Genomic DNA, 15,823 nt, shown 5'->3' on the forward strand with positions numbered 1-15,823 from the left:
TTGCAACCTCAACCTCCCAGGCTTGAGCAATCCTCCCAGCCCAGCCTCTTGAGTAGCTGGGACCTCAGGCATACACCACAACACCTGGGTAATTTTTTTGTATTTTTAGTAGAGATGGGGTCTCTCCATGTTGACCAGGCTGGTCTCAAACTCCTGACTTCAGGTGATCTGCCCACCTCGGCCTCCCAAAGTGCTGGGATTATAGGCATGAGCCACTGTGGCCGGCCTGTGCTCCTTCTTTTTAGTTCGAGGAGTTGCTTTATCTGGGGGAGCAGGCAGGCTCTAAGAAGTGGGATTCTGCAGCTGGCCAGCAGCTTCATGGCATTTGGTAGGCAATTTATAAACAATGAACATTATCCTAATTTCACTTTTCTTATAGAGCAGCTGTGTGCTATAGTAAGAAGTAATGGGCCTCAGCTCTGCCACTATTTATGCACCCTTAGATAAGTCACTTGACTTCTGAGCCTCACTTCTCTTATCTGGGTCCCCCAGGGTTAAGTAATAACAGGACCAAACCAGAAATGCATTTGAAAGTGTTAGTGAAAATATCTTGCAAACTGTAGAGTACTATACAAAAATCAACTGTAAGTTTTCTTGTCTTTGTTATGTGGCCAGGAGCAACCTGATGAAACCAGAAAGGGTGTGTTGACCATTGATGCCAGCTGTGGGTCTGGTTCAGTAACTTCATTCTAGTGTGTGCTGGATTTTAAAATGTTACTGGTTTTCTAAGCCCTGCATGAATATAAATATTCATCAAGAGTCAGGGCCTATGGCAGGATGGGGGAATTTAGGGATGGAAAAGTGTAGAAAATCACGGAGCTGTTTAGAGGATTTTCCTCTACATTCTGGTAGATGATTGGATTATATCAACAGTGGAAAGGTTTCATGTCTTCAAGAAAATATGTAAATAAATCCAGCTTAATTGAAAAGTCTTTAGAAAGACTAATGTATCCTAATTCAACATAATAAATAAGGAAGATTCATTTAATTTAAAAAGACAAAGGATAGTTCACTAAGTTCAGTTTTGTATAAACAATTGCAGGATATTTTAATTTAATTTCAAACCCATTTTGTAGCCTAGTGGTAGAGTTAGGCTCTGTTCAAACTTTGGTTTACAGTATTATCTAGAATGGGCTAACTTTTCTATTCTCTTGGATACTTTATCAAATTTTTTAAAATGTTTAATATAGTAAGCTCTGTTTAGAAAACATTTTATCTGGATTCCTTGCACAAGCTGACATCTGTATTTTTGTGAAAAAAAATCTTGAGAGGGAATTAAATCTGTCCATGATCTACTCACAGCATGCCTTTATAGCCAGAGTACGTCTGAAAATTTTAAGTATGGCATTCTAGGAGTACAGCTCAGAGCAGGCGTGTTCTAACTTTACTATATATCAGAATCAGGTAGGGTGCTTCCTACAAATGCTGGCTCTCAGACTGCAATCCTGGAGGTTCTGATTCAGTTGGTTTAGCCATTTCTAAGAGGCCTCCGGCACTTCTGTGGTGGACGGCCCATGACACTAAGAATTCTTCCTCAGATACCTGCTATATCTATCCTCTCCCTGCCAAACAAAGCCTTCTTGAAAACCAGGTATTGGCTGGGTGCCGTGGTTCACGCCTGTAATCCCAGCACTTTGGGAGGAAAAGGATGGCAGATTGCGTGAGCTCAGGGGTTCAAGACCATCCTAGGCAAGATGTTGAAACCCTGTCTCTACCCAAAAAAATACAAAAAATTAGCCGAGCATGGTGGTTGCGTGTTGTTCCTGTTGCTCAGGAGGCTGAGGTGGGAGGATTACCTGAGCCCAGGAAGTTGAGGCTGCAGTGAGCCATGATCGCACCACTGCCCTCCAGCTGGGCGACAGAGCAAGACCCTGTCTCAAAAAATAAAAAATAAAAATAAAAATAACGGAGTACAGAGACTATATACCACAGTATAGAGGCCATTCCCCTGTCTCTTTTTCCTAGGATGTAGTAAGAAGGTCCACTCCTGTGAGCAGTCCCAGGTTCCCGGGCAAGATTTCTTGGTTATACTCCCAATAAGGGTGGCACTTTGGCCAGAGGAGTTTTACCAGGGACAGAGTGGCCAATATGGTGAAATCCCATCTCTACTAAAAATACAAAATTAGTTGGGCATGGTGGCGGGCGCCTGTAGTCCCAGCTACTCGGAAGGCTGAGGCAGGAGGATCGCTTGAACCCGGGAGGTGGAGGTTGCAGTGGGCCAAGATCGCGCCATTGTACTCCAGCCTGCAAGACTCCATCTCAAAAAAAAATAAAAAAAACACCGAACAAAAAACGGAGTACCTTTGTAGTATTTCGTGGGTCTTAACAATATAATGTTTCAATTTTTTCTAAAATCCATAGGACACACATACATCCTTGGGTTTCTGACATATAGGTATACTGATGAACAAAATTTTTTAATTCCTAATTAGCCAGTACGAATTCCACAGATCTGCTCTGGAATACAATCATATTTATTTCTATAAGGCAGAATCTTCTTTTTCTTTGAGGTCAATCTCCTTTTGTGAAACTTTCCTCAAACCTAACCTCCCTCTATCACCCCATCAGCAAAAACTAATGTTTCCACTCTTTGCTACCATTGCATTTTTACATGTTCCTGTTACACAGTTTATGGTGCATTCTGCCTAGCTGTGTACTCAACTATCCCCGGACCAGTCCCTGGGAGTCGAGTGGAGAGGATGGATAGTGTTATTTATCTTTGAAACCACAGTATCTTATACATTATACACACTCAACAAAAGTTTTTGTTGACTGACTCATGTCTTTGGGTTTATGTTCTCTCTTTTCCCCACACTCCTTTCACAAGACCTGATCATAAGACCTGTGGCATCCTATACCAGCAGAACGTTTACAGTATCTACCATAATAATGATAATAATAATAATTGCTTACATCACTTGACCCAATTATTTTATATTTGGTGCTGTTCTACGCACTTTATATGGATTACTTTCATTTAATCCTCTTGGTAGTCCCATTTGCAGATGAGGAAACTGAGGCATAGAGACGTTAGATAATTTGCTCCAGGCACGTGGGCACTCAGTAGCAGGGCAAGGCCCCTGACCCAGTCTGACTCTAGAGCCGGTGCTTGCAATTACCATAATGCCTGGGTTTGCCTGACTGCTTGTCTTATACTCCCCTGTTTGCATCTGATAATTGTGAATTCATTCCAGAGGAATACCAAGAACCCTAGTTAATTTGTTAGCCAATTGTTTTCACTGACTTTATCCTACAAATTTGTTATGGTATCCTTTGTGAAATTAATTTGCAAAACTTGGATAAGCAAAGTTAAAGTGGTTCTTTATTGCACTAATCCTCAAAGCCTTTAGTATTATTAAAGCATTTTGTGCATCTCCAAAGGGGACCTTTGTGTACACTGTTTCCCAAACTTATTTAACTAGAGATAATTTTTCCCCCATAAGACTCCTTTAGCTTATTGAAGAATTAGGGTTTTTGTTTTTTTTAACGTAGTTTGTAAGAGAAGCTAGCTAATGCCCTTGGGCGGTTCCCAAGAAATATCTCAGGTCTTGTATATTTAGGTAAATCCTTATTTTTGACACTTTCTTATTTAGTGATAAATAGGGTGACCACTTACATTCTGGGTCAGTCACAGATCTGTTGTCATGGTGTAATTACTAACAGCACTGTTTCCAAAAGTATTCCCTTTGGATGATAAATTATCTGATCACTCTAATCATAATACTTGCCCCCCAACCATTAAATAAAGACCTCCTTTACATACTTGCTATGTTCTCATCACTCATTGAAGGATTCTTACTGATAATGTGTGTGTGGGAACAAAGGTCATAGCCCGTATTTCTCCAGCATTTTACCATTTTATGCCATAGTTTTATGTGGAATTACGGACACATATACAGTTTATATTCTTTCATCACTCAAAAGTTGCGTTTCTTAAGAATTGCAAGCCTCCAAGGCTTCTTTGCACTGCTCAGTATCTATTCATGTATTTGCTTAGTTATGCAGGGAGAAAAAAAACAAATCTTAGTTGTCTCTTGGAAGCAAGGGCAAGGGTTGAGGGTCAGAACAGCAGTGGGTGGCAAAGATGAGAGAGCTTTTCCATTCTGTATATTCTGACTTTTGAACAATGTAAGTATATTGTCATTTTAGGTTATATTTATTTTAAAATGCTTATGAACTGCTCAAGTTCTTCCCTGGAAGCTATTTCAAGCCCAGGTGGGTTGATCTTCCTTATGGTCTGTTTCTTCCCTGCGGGGAGACCTGGTCCCTTTCTTTTCTTTCATCTTAACTTCACTTAGCTAGACATTATTACATCTCCCTATACTTTCAAGAGGAAGCTTCTTTTCTTAAGCTCATGTATTATAATGTAACAGCTTGGAGTTGGACATATCTAAGTTCAAGTTAATCTCTGCCACTTACTGTATGACCTTGAGATAGTAACTTAACTTCTCTGGGCCTCAGTCACCTCATTTCTAAAATGAGTGTAATAATAACTTCCTTCCTAGGGTTGCCGTAAAGCTTCAGTAAGATAACGTGGCCTGGCACGGTGGCTCATGCCTGTAATCCTAGCACTTTGGGAGACCAAGGCAGGTGGATCACCTGAGGTCAGGAGTTCGAGACCAGCCTGGCCAACATGGCAAAACCCCGTCTCTACTAAAAATACAAAAATTAGCTGGGCGTAGTGGCATGTGCCTATAATCAGCTACTTGGGAGACTGAGGCAGGAGAGTTGCTTGAAGCCGGTGGGTGGAGGTTGCATTGAGCCGAGATTGTGCCACTTCACTCCAGCCTGGGCAAAAGAGCGAAACTCCATCTTAAAAAAACATAAAAAATAAAAAAATAAGATAACACAAGCTCTAGGCGGTTCCAGGGATAATGTAGTACAAATTCAAAAAATGGGGGCTGCTGTTATTATTGTTATCACTGTAATCATTATTGCCTAGGGCAACCAATGAGTCTTGTGGATATAAACCTCTGGCTCTGACTTTGGGTAACCACAAAATTCATTTCCCATAACCTCTATCCTAATATTTTTGAGACTGACAGTCTTTGAGGTCCAACCATACTGCTTTATACTAACATCACCAAACTTTCTTCCATTCCTGGTATCAGAAACCTAGAAGCAGCAGGGATATTTTGTCAGAGTTTATGCCATAAAGAAGGTATCATATGATTCCTGGGGCAAATTGATAGAAAAAGAGCAGAGATGGGGTCTGATATGAAGTTAGAGGAGTTGAAACTCAGGAAATGACATTTTCAAAATCATCACAAAACTAAGCCACAGGAATAAAAGATACACAGTTGAACTCAAAATCATGATGAAGAGATTCCAGAATTAAAGCCTGAGATCACAGAGGGAAAGGCTTCATCCTGTTTTCTTCAAGGCATCATTTTTCTTGTCCACGAATTTGGCAAATAGGAGATGTAAGGAGAAATGGCCTAGTACACTACTGGATCTTTTCAGATTTGTAAGCCATTAAATCTCATTTAAGCCACACCAACTTGAAATGACCTCCAGTGTAGAAGATGAGAAAACTGTGTTTCAAATAAATTGCACCCAAGTTTACAACCTGGGACTCTTGACTTTGAGCCTTTTGTTTCCATCTATACTGTTCTTACTTGGCTTCACGCCGTGCTGTTGGGTCTCTGGTTCTCTGGGAGGCTTCGGAAACTGCATGAGAATGCTGTGACTTCTAAAGTGACCTTGTCAGCCCCTGTGGCTTTTAACTGTGGGTTTTTACTTTGGCTTTATTTTTGGCCCATTACCTTTGCATCTTGCTGCTGTTGCATAGCTTTTCATGGATGTTGACTAGGCTTCTCCTTTTGTCTTGTAGTAGACTCTCATTCTGTTCTTGATAGGCCAGTTTTCTCTAGGCAGAATACCCCTATTTTAACTATCAGAGTCCTCGTAGTACTTTTTTTTTTTTTTTTTTTTTTTTGAGACAGAGTCTCGCTGTGTCGCCCAGGCTGGAGTGCAGTGGCACGATCTCGGCTCACTACAAGCACTGCCTCCCGGGTTCACGCCATTCTCCTGCCTCAGCCTCCCGAGTAGCTGGGACTACAGGTGCCTGCCACCACGCCCGGCCAATTTTTTGTATTTTTTAGTAGAGATGGCGTTTCACCGTGTTAGCCAGGATGGTCTCGATCTGCTGACCTCGTGATCCGCCCGCCTCGGCCTCCAAAAATTCTGGGATTACAGGCGTGAGCCACCGCGCCTGGCCAGAGTCCTCGTAGTACTAAATCTATTGCTAACAAGAAAGTAAGCACCTTAAAAAAAGAGAAATTCCCTTCTAAAGAAAGTTTTTAATATGTTATATATTTTAAATATCATTATGAAAGAGAAGATGTAACTCATTAGTTGAACTATGTGAGGTCTCCGTTTTCACCCAGCCATCTGACATTTTGCATTTCTCAGTTTATGATACTACCAGAAGGAATTAATTTTGGCCAAATGTGATTCTGTACTAAAGAGCATCAGAATGTATTTGAAGTTTAATTTGTTGTGTTCTTTAACTTATGAAGAAGGTTGTTCTGTGACAGGGATTGTGTGAAACACATCTATGTGGTCCATGTCCATTTATCTCTGGAACAACTCCAAAAAGTGGGGATCATCGTACTCATCTTACAGATGAGGAAGCCGAGTCCCAGTAATATCCCTGAGCAGTATGGCAGTTCGTGGAACCATTAGCTACAGAGTATTTGGACTTTTATAAGTATACTGTAGTTTTCCAGGACCCTGGGGAAATAAGTTGCCACAGGAAAAAAACACTAGTGCATTAAAGGTTCATACTGCAGTCTTTTTAAAAAAAATGTTTTCGGTGGAAAACATTCTAATATGTGTTACAAGGTATGTTTTTTAAGAGGATAAATTCATGACTCTCATATAAATACAAATTGCACATATTGAAGATTTTACTTAATTCATTTATTAATGAGGGAAACAGTAAGCTCTTACGTTTGGTTCAAGGAGGATCTTAAGAGCAGTCAAACAAGAAAATCAGGAATCAATTGCAGCTCCACTGAACACATTTTATTTGCGTCTGTATGTAGAAGAGCCATTTGCAATATTATCAGTTTTCTACAATTTACAGAGTTATAAAATAGCGAAGGACAATAAAGGGAATCTGGAAGAGTGTCTTAGACAATTCCTAATACTCCCTTCAAAAGAACCCAGTGTTTTGTTCTGTTTTGTTTTGCGGGGGAGGAGCATTTCAAAGTCACCATTTTCTCTGACATGTCTTCTTTACTATGTTGCCTTTTAAGGTTAGCATGTATTTTTCTGGAGTATAAGAAACAGAGTGAATGACTTAGCTTGCCACTGTGACGGTGCCTGTCACTGGTTCTTAACCACTTGGAGGGATGTGCATATACCCCAAAATGTGCATTCCATACAGGTTAAGGACTTCAGATGTAGTGATTCTCCCAAGACTATGTTCTGTGTGACAGCCTCCATCTGTGTGGCATAAGGCCAATTTTGGGATTAAGGTGCCTGGCACTTGTCTTCTCTCTCTAGTTGATAAGATTCCCTCCAGCTTGCTGCCATGGTTGTTGCTTCTGACCCTTCCAGGGCAGCCCCATTTAGAGTTCATATCTGTGCTGCTTCTACTGGGCCTCCCTCCTTCCCTCCCTCCCTCTCTTTCCTTCCTTCTTTCCTTCTCCCTCTCTCTTTCCCTCTGTTGTTTCTTCTCTATGCTATTGAGTTTCTGACTTTGGGATTTTGAGTATGAAAGCTGGTGACACTGACACATCATTAGCTACTCCGAGCGTTCATTGCTTTTCTCTGGAGCACTGCCAAATCTCCATGTAGGGAGGTCAACTCTTAGCCTGCTGACTTCTTATGACAGAGTTCGTGGTTTGTTCTGGCCACTTTCTTATCACCAAAGCTGACTTTTTACTAAGTCCCATTAGATTTAGAATTATTTAGATGCAAGAGAGCTAAGGTTTTATATATTTATTTAAAGAACTTTTATTAACAGACAACAGAACTTTTATTAACAGTCAACATGCTTTCCAAATTATTATCTTTTCTATCCTTCCTAATATTGGAACCCTGGATCGAATTTTAACTAGGCAAGAATTTGCAACGTATGTACATCTGTTGTCATCACTGTTAAAAGAGTCCCAAGTATAATGGATTTGAGGGTAAAAAATTATGTATTTACTGGTAAGACTGTAAAGAAAATGATTTGAGTACTTTATTAGAAAATTCTCAGTGGGAGTAGTTATGTTATGGGGCATTTTTGTTAATTTTCATAAAACTATAAGTATTAATAACAAAGGACTTTTCTCTTTTTTCCTTCTGAGCACATTTTTTCTTGAATATTTGGGTCAGTATATTTTTACCATATTTATCTCTAACTTTATAATTTTGGTGCTAAAGCCACAATTCCCTAAATATCACTTTGCCTTACAGCAAATGTTGCTGAAATGGTCAAGGGAGGAGATACAGAGACAGAGAGGGAGGGAGGTAAGATAAGTAATGTAAAATAACATTTACACCCTATTTCTAGAAAATAATCTTAAACAGTTTTAATGTGGTGGTAATGCTTTGTATGTTTTTTTAAATACAGCATCATTCTTCATTAATGAACAATTTACATGTCTGTTTCCAAACACAAGTGAATTCATCTTAAGAGGCAAAAAACTGAATGAATATTTTCAGCACTTTCTCCTTGGGAAACATCTCCTGTTTACATCTTAGTTGCTTCCCAGGACATGCCTTAGGTATCCCTCTGGCACATGTTGAAACATAGATCCAGCCAGAAGTAGAGTTGGGCCTGTGTTTAATCTCCTGCTACAGTTCAAGTCAGAACTACACCTTGCTTTTACTCTAAATATTTGCATTGTTGTCCTTGGATGTTTTCCCGTTGTGCACAACAAATCTCTCCTCTTTAAAAGAATTGGTTGATGACAGTAAGAGAAATCATACTCTGGAGCGCATTTAGAGGGAAGAAAAACCACATGTTTAGTGAGGTAAAACAAATATATCTGTTTTTCTACCTTTTAATACAACAAACAAAAACACCCACGAATGTATTTACAACTCTCGTTTTACAGGCCAACATGTTTTCATAGAGAAGTATTTGAGTATATTGTGGATGAGATAGGGGAAATTGATTTCTGCTTCTGGACCAGCCACTCTCTAGGCCTGCAAGATGACACAGTGAACATGATACACAGAATCTTTGCTCTCAGAGTTTAAATCCTAGTAGGGAGAGGCAGACAATAAAATGTAGGCAAATGAAGAGGATTTAAGGAACAAGGAGGTGTGATAGTTAGCAAAGAACTTAAGTGAAGCATCTTTTTTTTTCTTTTCTTTTCTGAGACAGGGCCTTGCTGTGTCGCCCAGGCTGGAGTACAGTGGCGTGATTATAGCTCACTGCAGCTCTGTAGCCTTGAACTCCTGGGCTCGGGCAGTCCTCCCACCTCAGCCCCCTGAGTAAATAGGACTACTTGCCCAGCTAATTTTTTTTTACGTTTTTTTTTTTTTTTTTTGTAGAGACAGGGTCTTGCTATGTTGCCCAGGCTGGTCTCGAACTCCTGGGTTCAAGTGATTCTCCCACCTTATCCTCCTAAAGTGCTGGGATTACAGGTGTGAGCCACTGCGCCCGGCCCCATTTGCAAATTTCATTTCTTGAAACTCTGGCTGATATGTGAAAAGAGATGGAGAGGGGTTTGTACTAGGCTGCTGTCCGTGGAGATCCAGGGAAATGGATAGAATTCAGAGAAATGCAGGAGGAAGGTGGAATGGAAAGAACTTAATAATGGACTGGGTAAGGGAGAGAATGGTATGGTGGATGATCCCCAGGTCTCTGATTTGATTGATCAAAAGGTTGGAAGGGATGCTATTAATTGAGATCATAAAGAGTGAAAGAGGAGCACTTAGTAGGGAGGCGGGAGAGAATCAAAGATCAGTTTTGCATGTGGTACATTTGAGATGCCTGCAAAATAGTCAAGGGAAAGAAAAATCTTGAATGCACTTACAAAATGAGTCCAGAAAAGAGGTCAGGGCTGAGTTATAGCTATGGGGGTCATTGGCACATGGGTGGTATCTGAAGCTGTGGGAGTGGATGAGATCACACAGGGCTGAGGATAGACCGAAGGAGAAAAACTTGGTCCAGGACTAGCTCTGAGATACACCAGACTTTTAAGGGATCTGGTAGAGCATGTGGAACTGACAAATGAGCCTGAACAGGAATGGCTAACAGCAGTTAATTTGCAAGAAAAAGAAACATACTTCATGAGCACAGACCACACATCCCTGGCCAGCGACTCTCAGCCACAAGCCCCAGTTGGCTCCAAAAAAGCTTTCTCTAATGCTAGAAAATAAATCTACTCATGCATGTCTTCTTGGTGGAGGAGGAGAAAGAGCTTCAGATGGTGGAGGGGGACAAGGGGCTTCAACCTCATTTAAAAAGACGACTTCACTGGAATAACCCAAAGAATAAAAGGAAAGTGTGACACAGCTGCTGTGTTTCTGGAGCGGGGTTTGAAGTTCCTCTAGGACAAATATGACAGCCTCAGACATCAACTTCTCTATCTTGATTCATACTTGATTACCAGTAAACGGGGAATGATCTTGCTTAGTTGGCAGTAGATTTGCCTTTTACACGCTCTCTTGCAGGAAGTTGAATTGCTGTATCATAGAGTTTTTGTTTTCCATGTTTGAAGTTAAATGGGATATTGAGATTTAATCAGAAAAGTAGCTGAGAAGAGGTGCAAACATGAAAGTCCAGCCTTGGATAAAGGAGAAATCTTATGAATACCTCTCCCTCTGGTTTCAATATTTCACAACATAAAGTATGTCCAACTGATAGACTTGTAGTAAATCCCAGGTAAGATATTTGTAGACTGCGCCATGTTCTAAAACATTAAAAAAAAAACAGTAACATTTCAACTTTATATGAAATATATTACTGAAATCCTAGTTATTTGCTGAGTAGCTGAAAATGGTTGGGTATCCCTATGTAAATCAAGTTTATTGATTTTTTTCGAGGTCTATATCAGGAGTTCTAAGATGAAATATGGTCGCTGGTTTTAATGTGATACTGTTAGCTACATGGATGCCATTTTGACATAAATTCTTTAGTGTGAATTAATCTTTATACTCTTTTGCAAATCATTGAAGAAAAGGAATAGAAACAGACTTCTGCTTAAATGATAAAAACATAAAACATTAAAGGATGGAAACTTCTACATAAAGTTGGCTGTTTCTCACACATTTTCACTTTCCTTCCCTTTTTCAAAATATATTTTAGTTCTTCTGCAGTTTCAGTTCATGTTTCAGAAGTTTAAATTTCGACATTTGTGAGGGGACCCTTTCTTATTCAATCAAGACATTCTTTGAGTGGATGTATGGCACTGTATATTTATAAATGATGTTCGGGTCATAAGGAACCATTTTGCAGCTACCTCTACTATATACCACGAACTACTTTGGTCCAAATTTCAAATCTAATTTGGTTCTTCTTTTCCTCAATTTTATTTAATTTTAATTTAATTTTTTCTGAGACAGGGTCTCACTTTGTTGCCCAGGCTGGAGTACAGTAGTGCAATCACTGCTCACTGCAGCCTCAACTTCCCAGGCTCAGATTATTCTCTCAGCTCCAACTCCCTAGTAACTGGGACTACAGGTGCATGCCACCACACCTGGCTCATTTTTTTTTTATTTGTAGTTTTTTGTTGCAATGGAGTGTTGCTATGTTGCCCAGGCTGGTGTCAAACTCCTGGGCTCAAGCGATCGTCTCACTACCTTGGCCTGCCAAAGCGCTGGGATTTCAGGTTTGAGCCACCACACCCCGCCTTTCCCCAATTTTAAATCCAACATGGCAGTTCTGGATTAAGGGAGTCACTCTTCCTATGTGTCCTCCCGGTCTAGATTTTGAAGCAGCTGCCTTTTTGCTTCCTAATGATGCTAGCCTATCCAAACTAGAAATAATCTTATATAATCATTGATGCCTTGACTCATTTGTATGTATCTGTATTTTTAAACTTTTTATCTTTCATTACCAAATGACTGCTTTCTGATACCCAGGCCTAGGCTTAAACACTGGCATATATGGAGAGAACAGTTGCCACTCAACTCAGAGATGGAGTAGACACCCGAAGAACTGCAGTTCTTAAGCCTTAAGCAGGAGAAATGGGCCAGGTGTGGTGGCTCATGCCTGTAATCCCAGCACTTTGGGAGGCTGAGGTGGGCAGATCACCTGAGGCCAGGAGTTCGAGACCAGCCTGGCCAACATGGTGAAACCCCGTCTCTACTGAAAATACAAAATTAGCCGGGCATGGTGGAGGGCGCCTGTAATCCCAGCTACTCTGGAGACTGAGTTGTGAGAATCACTTGAACCCGGGAGGTGGAGGTTGCAGTGAGCCAAGATCACGCCATTGCACTCCAGCCTGGGCAAAAAGAGTGAAACTCCGTCTCAAAAAAAAAAAAAAAAAAAGATTGCTACATGCATGGAGTGGGGAAAATTGTGGTAGAAAAAAAGTAAACTTGGTTTGGAGAATAAACATTTATTGAGCATTTTCACTTGACCAGCTCTAAGCTAGGAAGATTACATATAGTGTCTCTTTAATATTTAATATGTATAGCCATTATTATGTATATTGTAAACATCTGTCAGAAGTTATAATTCCAAAAGTAAACTCTCAGCAACAGCTTTTTCAAAGTATATTTTTTCATGTAGCACATTTCATTAGCTCATGAAACAGGTTATTTCCCCAAAATGTATAAAAATGTAAAGCGAACAATGGCCATTCATCAGAAATAGCAGGTGACAATGAGCTCTCCAAGGAGCACTTCTTTCCAACACTCGACTTCTGGAGGTTGAAATTCAAGGTGCTTAGGACAGCCAAATTGGTAGGCACTGGCCAATGTCTTGGGAAATTTGACTTTTTGCAACCGAATTATAAAACAAGGCTTTCCTTTTGATTTGCTTAATCTGCCATTTTACTCAATATTATGGCTTTGCCATTTGTTCTTCTTCCATTTAAATGAATTTCTTTTAAATCGCTTCTGGTTGCTGTTGCCCAGATGACAGGTATAGAGTTGATTTTGTATTTTTTTTTGTTTTGAGGCAGAGTCTCGCTATGTCACCCAGGCTGGAGTGCAGTGGAGCAATCTCAGCTCACTGCAACCTCCGCCTCCTGGGTTCAAGCGATTCTTCTGCCTCAGACTCCTGAGTAGCTGGGATTATAGGCACCCGCCACCACGCCCATGTAGGCCAGGCTGGTCTCAAACTCCTGATCTCAAGTGATCTACCCACCTCGGCCTCCCAAAGTGTTGGGATTACAGGCGTGAGCCACTCCACCCAGCCAAAAATTCTTTTCTGAACAGAGACTAATGTCAGTAGATGTAAGACAAACCACAAATGGTGGGAAAATGAGGGAAAAAAGTGCTCCCAAATATCTGTTTTTAGTTCGCTTCACTTGCTGATATTTACTAATTATTAATTCTTTTCCTCTCTTTTTTTTTTTTAGTGGCCACAGATGTCTTTAATTCCAAAAACCTGGCCGTTCAGGCACAAAAGAAGATCTTGGGTAAAATGGTGTCCAAATCCATCGCCACCACCTTAATAGACGACACGAGTAGTGAGGTGCTGGATGAGCTCTACAGAGTGACCAGGGAGTACACTCAAAACAAGAAGGAGGCAGAGAAGATCATCAAGAACCTCATCAAGACAGTCATCAAGCTGGCCATTCTTTATAGGAATAATCAGTTTAATCAAGATGAGCTAGCATTGATGGAGAAATTTAAGAAGAAAGTTCATCAGCTTGCTATGACCGTGGTCAGTTTCCATCAGGTGGATTATACCTTTGACCGGAATGTGTTATCCAGGCTGTTAAATGAATGCAGAGAGATGCTGCACCAAATCATTCAGCGTCACCTCACTGCCAAGTCACATGGACGGGTTAATAATGTCTTTGATCATTTTTCAGATTGTGATTTTTTGGCTGCCTTGTATAATCCTTTTGGGAATTTTAAACCCCACTTACAAAAACTATGTGATGGTATCAACAAAATGTTGGATGAAGAGAACATATGAGCACATGAGTTAAGATTGTGACTGATCATGATTTATTTGAAGATGGAGCACTGCTGATTTATGAAGGAAAAAAGAAGAATTTTCTAAAGATTACACATATTTCAGAAAGACTTTGCCCAATTCAGTTGTCAGACATAATGATTTATTTGAAGGCTTGTTTTATTTGAAGAAAAGCATATTGCCAAAAATTCTGGTTAAAAGCTTCCTAATGGGTAACAGACCATAGGAGAGATATGTGGTTGGGTAATGCAAATGTAGTTATACAAAGAAAAATACAGATGTCTCCAGACCTGAGGACTTTTTTAATACGGCAATTGTTGTGTTGGTGGCACATTGGATATTTCTAACATGTACAAAGCTATGTATTTTGATTTACTTTCATTTCTTGCTATGTATATGTACTTTTCTTAAAATGCCAAGAACTTTCTCTTGCTATCATTGCTGCTTTTGAAACAATTCAATTTTCATGTCTACAGCTGACTGTTTTGTTAAGATTGAGTCATTGACATTCAGGATTTAAGTCTGAGGTAGTCAACCCTCAGGAAAAAAAACTGCTTATCTGAAATCAGTACTGTGGAAATGAACTATATTAGCTATTATGAATAATGTCCAATATAAGAATATGCTTCTGGAATTGAGTTCTCCTTTTAAGTACCAATGATACTTAAATTTTTCAGAAATGTTATGGTGTGTCATTGCCTTGAAATGCTTGCTTAGGGCTTCTTTTATGTTATCTTAAAATGTGCTGGTGAATTTTCCATTTTTTACATCCATTTCACATGTAAGAGACAAAAAAATCTAGATTGGTCTTGATATTGAGATAATAAAAAGTAAGTAGCATTAAGAAAGGTAATAGTCTTCATTCTACAGATGATCTCATTGAAACAATTTAGGGGAATGAGGGGCAAAAGGGGAGAAATGATATTGCTAAAGAACATGAGCATAAAAATGAGTGCATTTCAGTGTTTAAGAAGGTTTGATAAAGAATGTCACTTTTTTATTTAACTGATAAGATTTTTGTTATTTTTTACTTTGATGAGTAAACCAAAGAATATTTGCATTTCAAGCAGTTTGTGTGGTGTTTCTATATAATTTTCTGTGTGTAAATAATAAAGTAGGCATTTGTTTATTTTGTAAAAAAGAAATGAAAATCTGCTGGCCAGCTATGTCCTCTAGGAAATGACAGACCTAACCACCAGCAATAAATATTTTCATTGTCACATGACTTTTTTTTTTTTTGAGTCTCGCTCTGTTGTCTAGGCTAGAATGCAGTGGCACAATTTTGGCTCATTGCAACCTCTGCCTCCCAGGTTCAAGCGATTCTCCTGCCTCTGCCTCCCAAGTAGCTGGGATTACAGGCATGCACCACCACACCCAGCTAATTTTTCTATTTTTAGTCAAGATGGGGTTTCACCATGTTGCCCAGGCTGGTCTTGAACTCCTGACCTCAAATGATCTGCCTGCCTCGGCCTCCCAAAGTGTTGGGATTACAGGTGTGAGTCACTGTGTCTGTGATTTAGTGTACTCTCTTGGCTTAAATTTGCCTCCCTCCCAGAATATTGACATTAAAATAATAGTTTACCAGGAAAGGTTCCACAACTAAAAATTCCAGAAGTTGAGATCTGCTCTAACCCATTTCAGCCTAGAGAGGGTGGTCAGTTTCTCTGACACCCTCATTTGCTTGGCTAAGACAAACAGCAAAGGTGTAGAGTTTCTTCCTGTTTGATATTAAATCCTGACACTAAGATTTGAACTGAAAGTATCATTCTCACTTCCTAG

The 15,823-nt window shown here is 39.9% G+C and overlaps 1 protein-coding gene across 4 annotated transcripts in view; it reads left to right on the forward strand.

Moving 5' to 3' along the window:
* Positions 1-15,110, forward strand: part of TNFAIP8 (TNF alpha induced protein 8) — a 122,963-nt gene extending 107,853 nt beyond the window's left edge. For 3 of the 4 annotated variants that reach the window (XM_009240977.4, XM_009240975.4, XM_054555014.2), the window contains exon 2: positions 13,479-15,110. In XM_009240977.4, the coding sequence (XP_009239252.1) occupies positions 13,479-14,044 (566 nt within the window). In that variant the 3' untranslated portion in view covers positions 14,045-15,110. 4 annotated transcript variants of the gene reach the window in all.
* The last annotated feature ends 713 nt before the right edge of the window (positions 15,111-15,823 follow it).

The sequence above is a fragment of the Pongo abelii genome, chromosome 4 (assembly GCF_028885655.2).
Source record: "Pongo abelii isolate AG06213 chromosome 4, NHGRI_mPonAbe1-v2.0_pri, whole genome shotgun sequence".
Taxonomy (NCBI): domain Eukaryota; kingdom Metazoa; phylum Chordata; class Mammalia; order Primates; family Hominidae; genus Pongo; species Pongo abelii.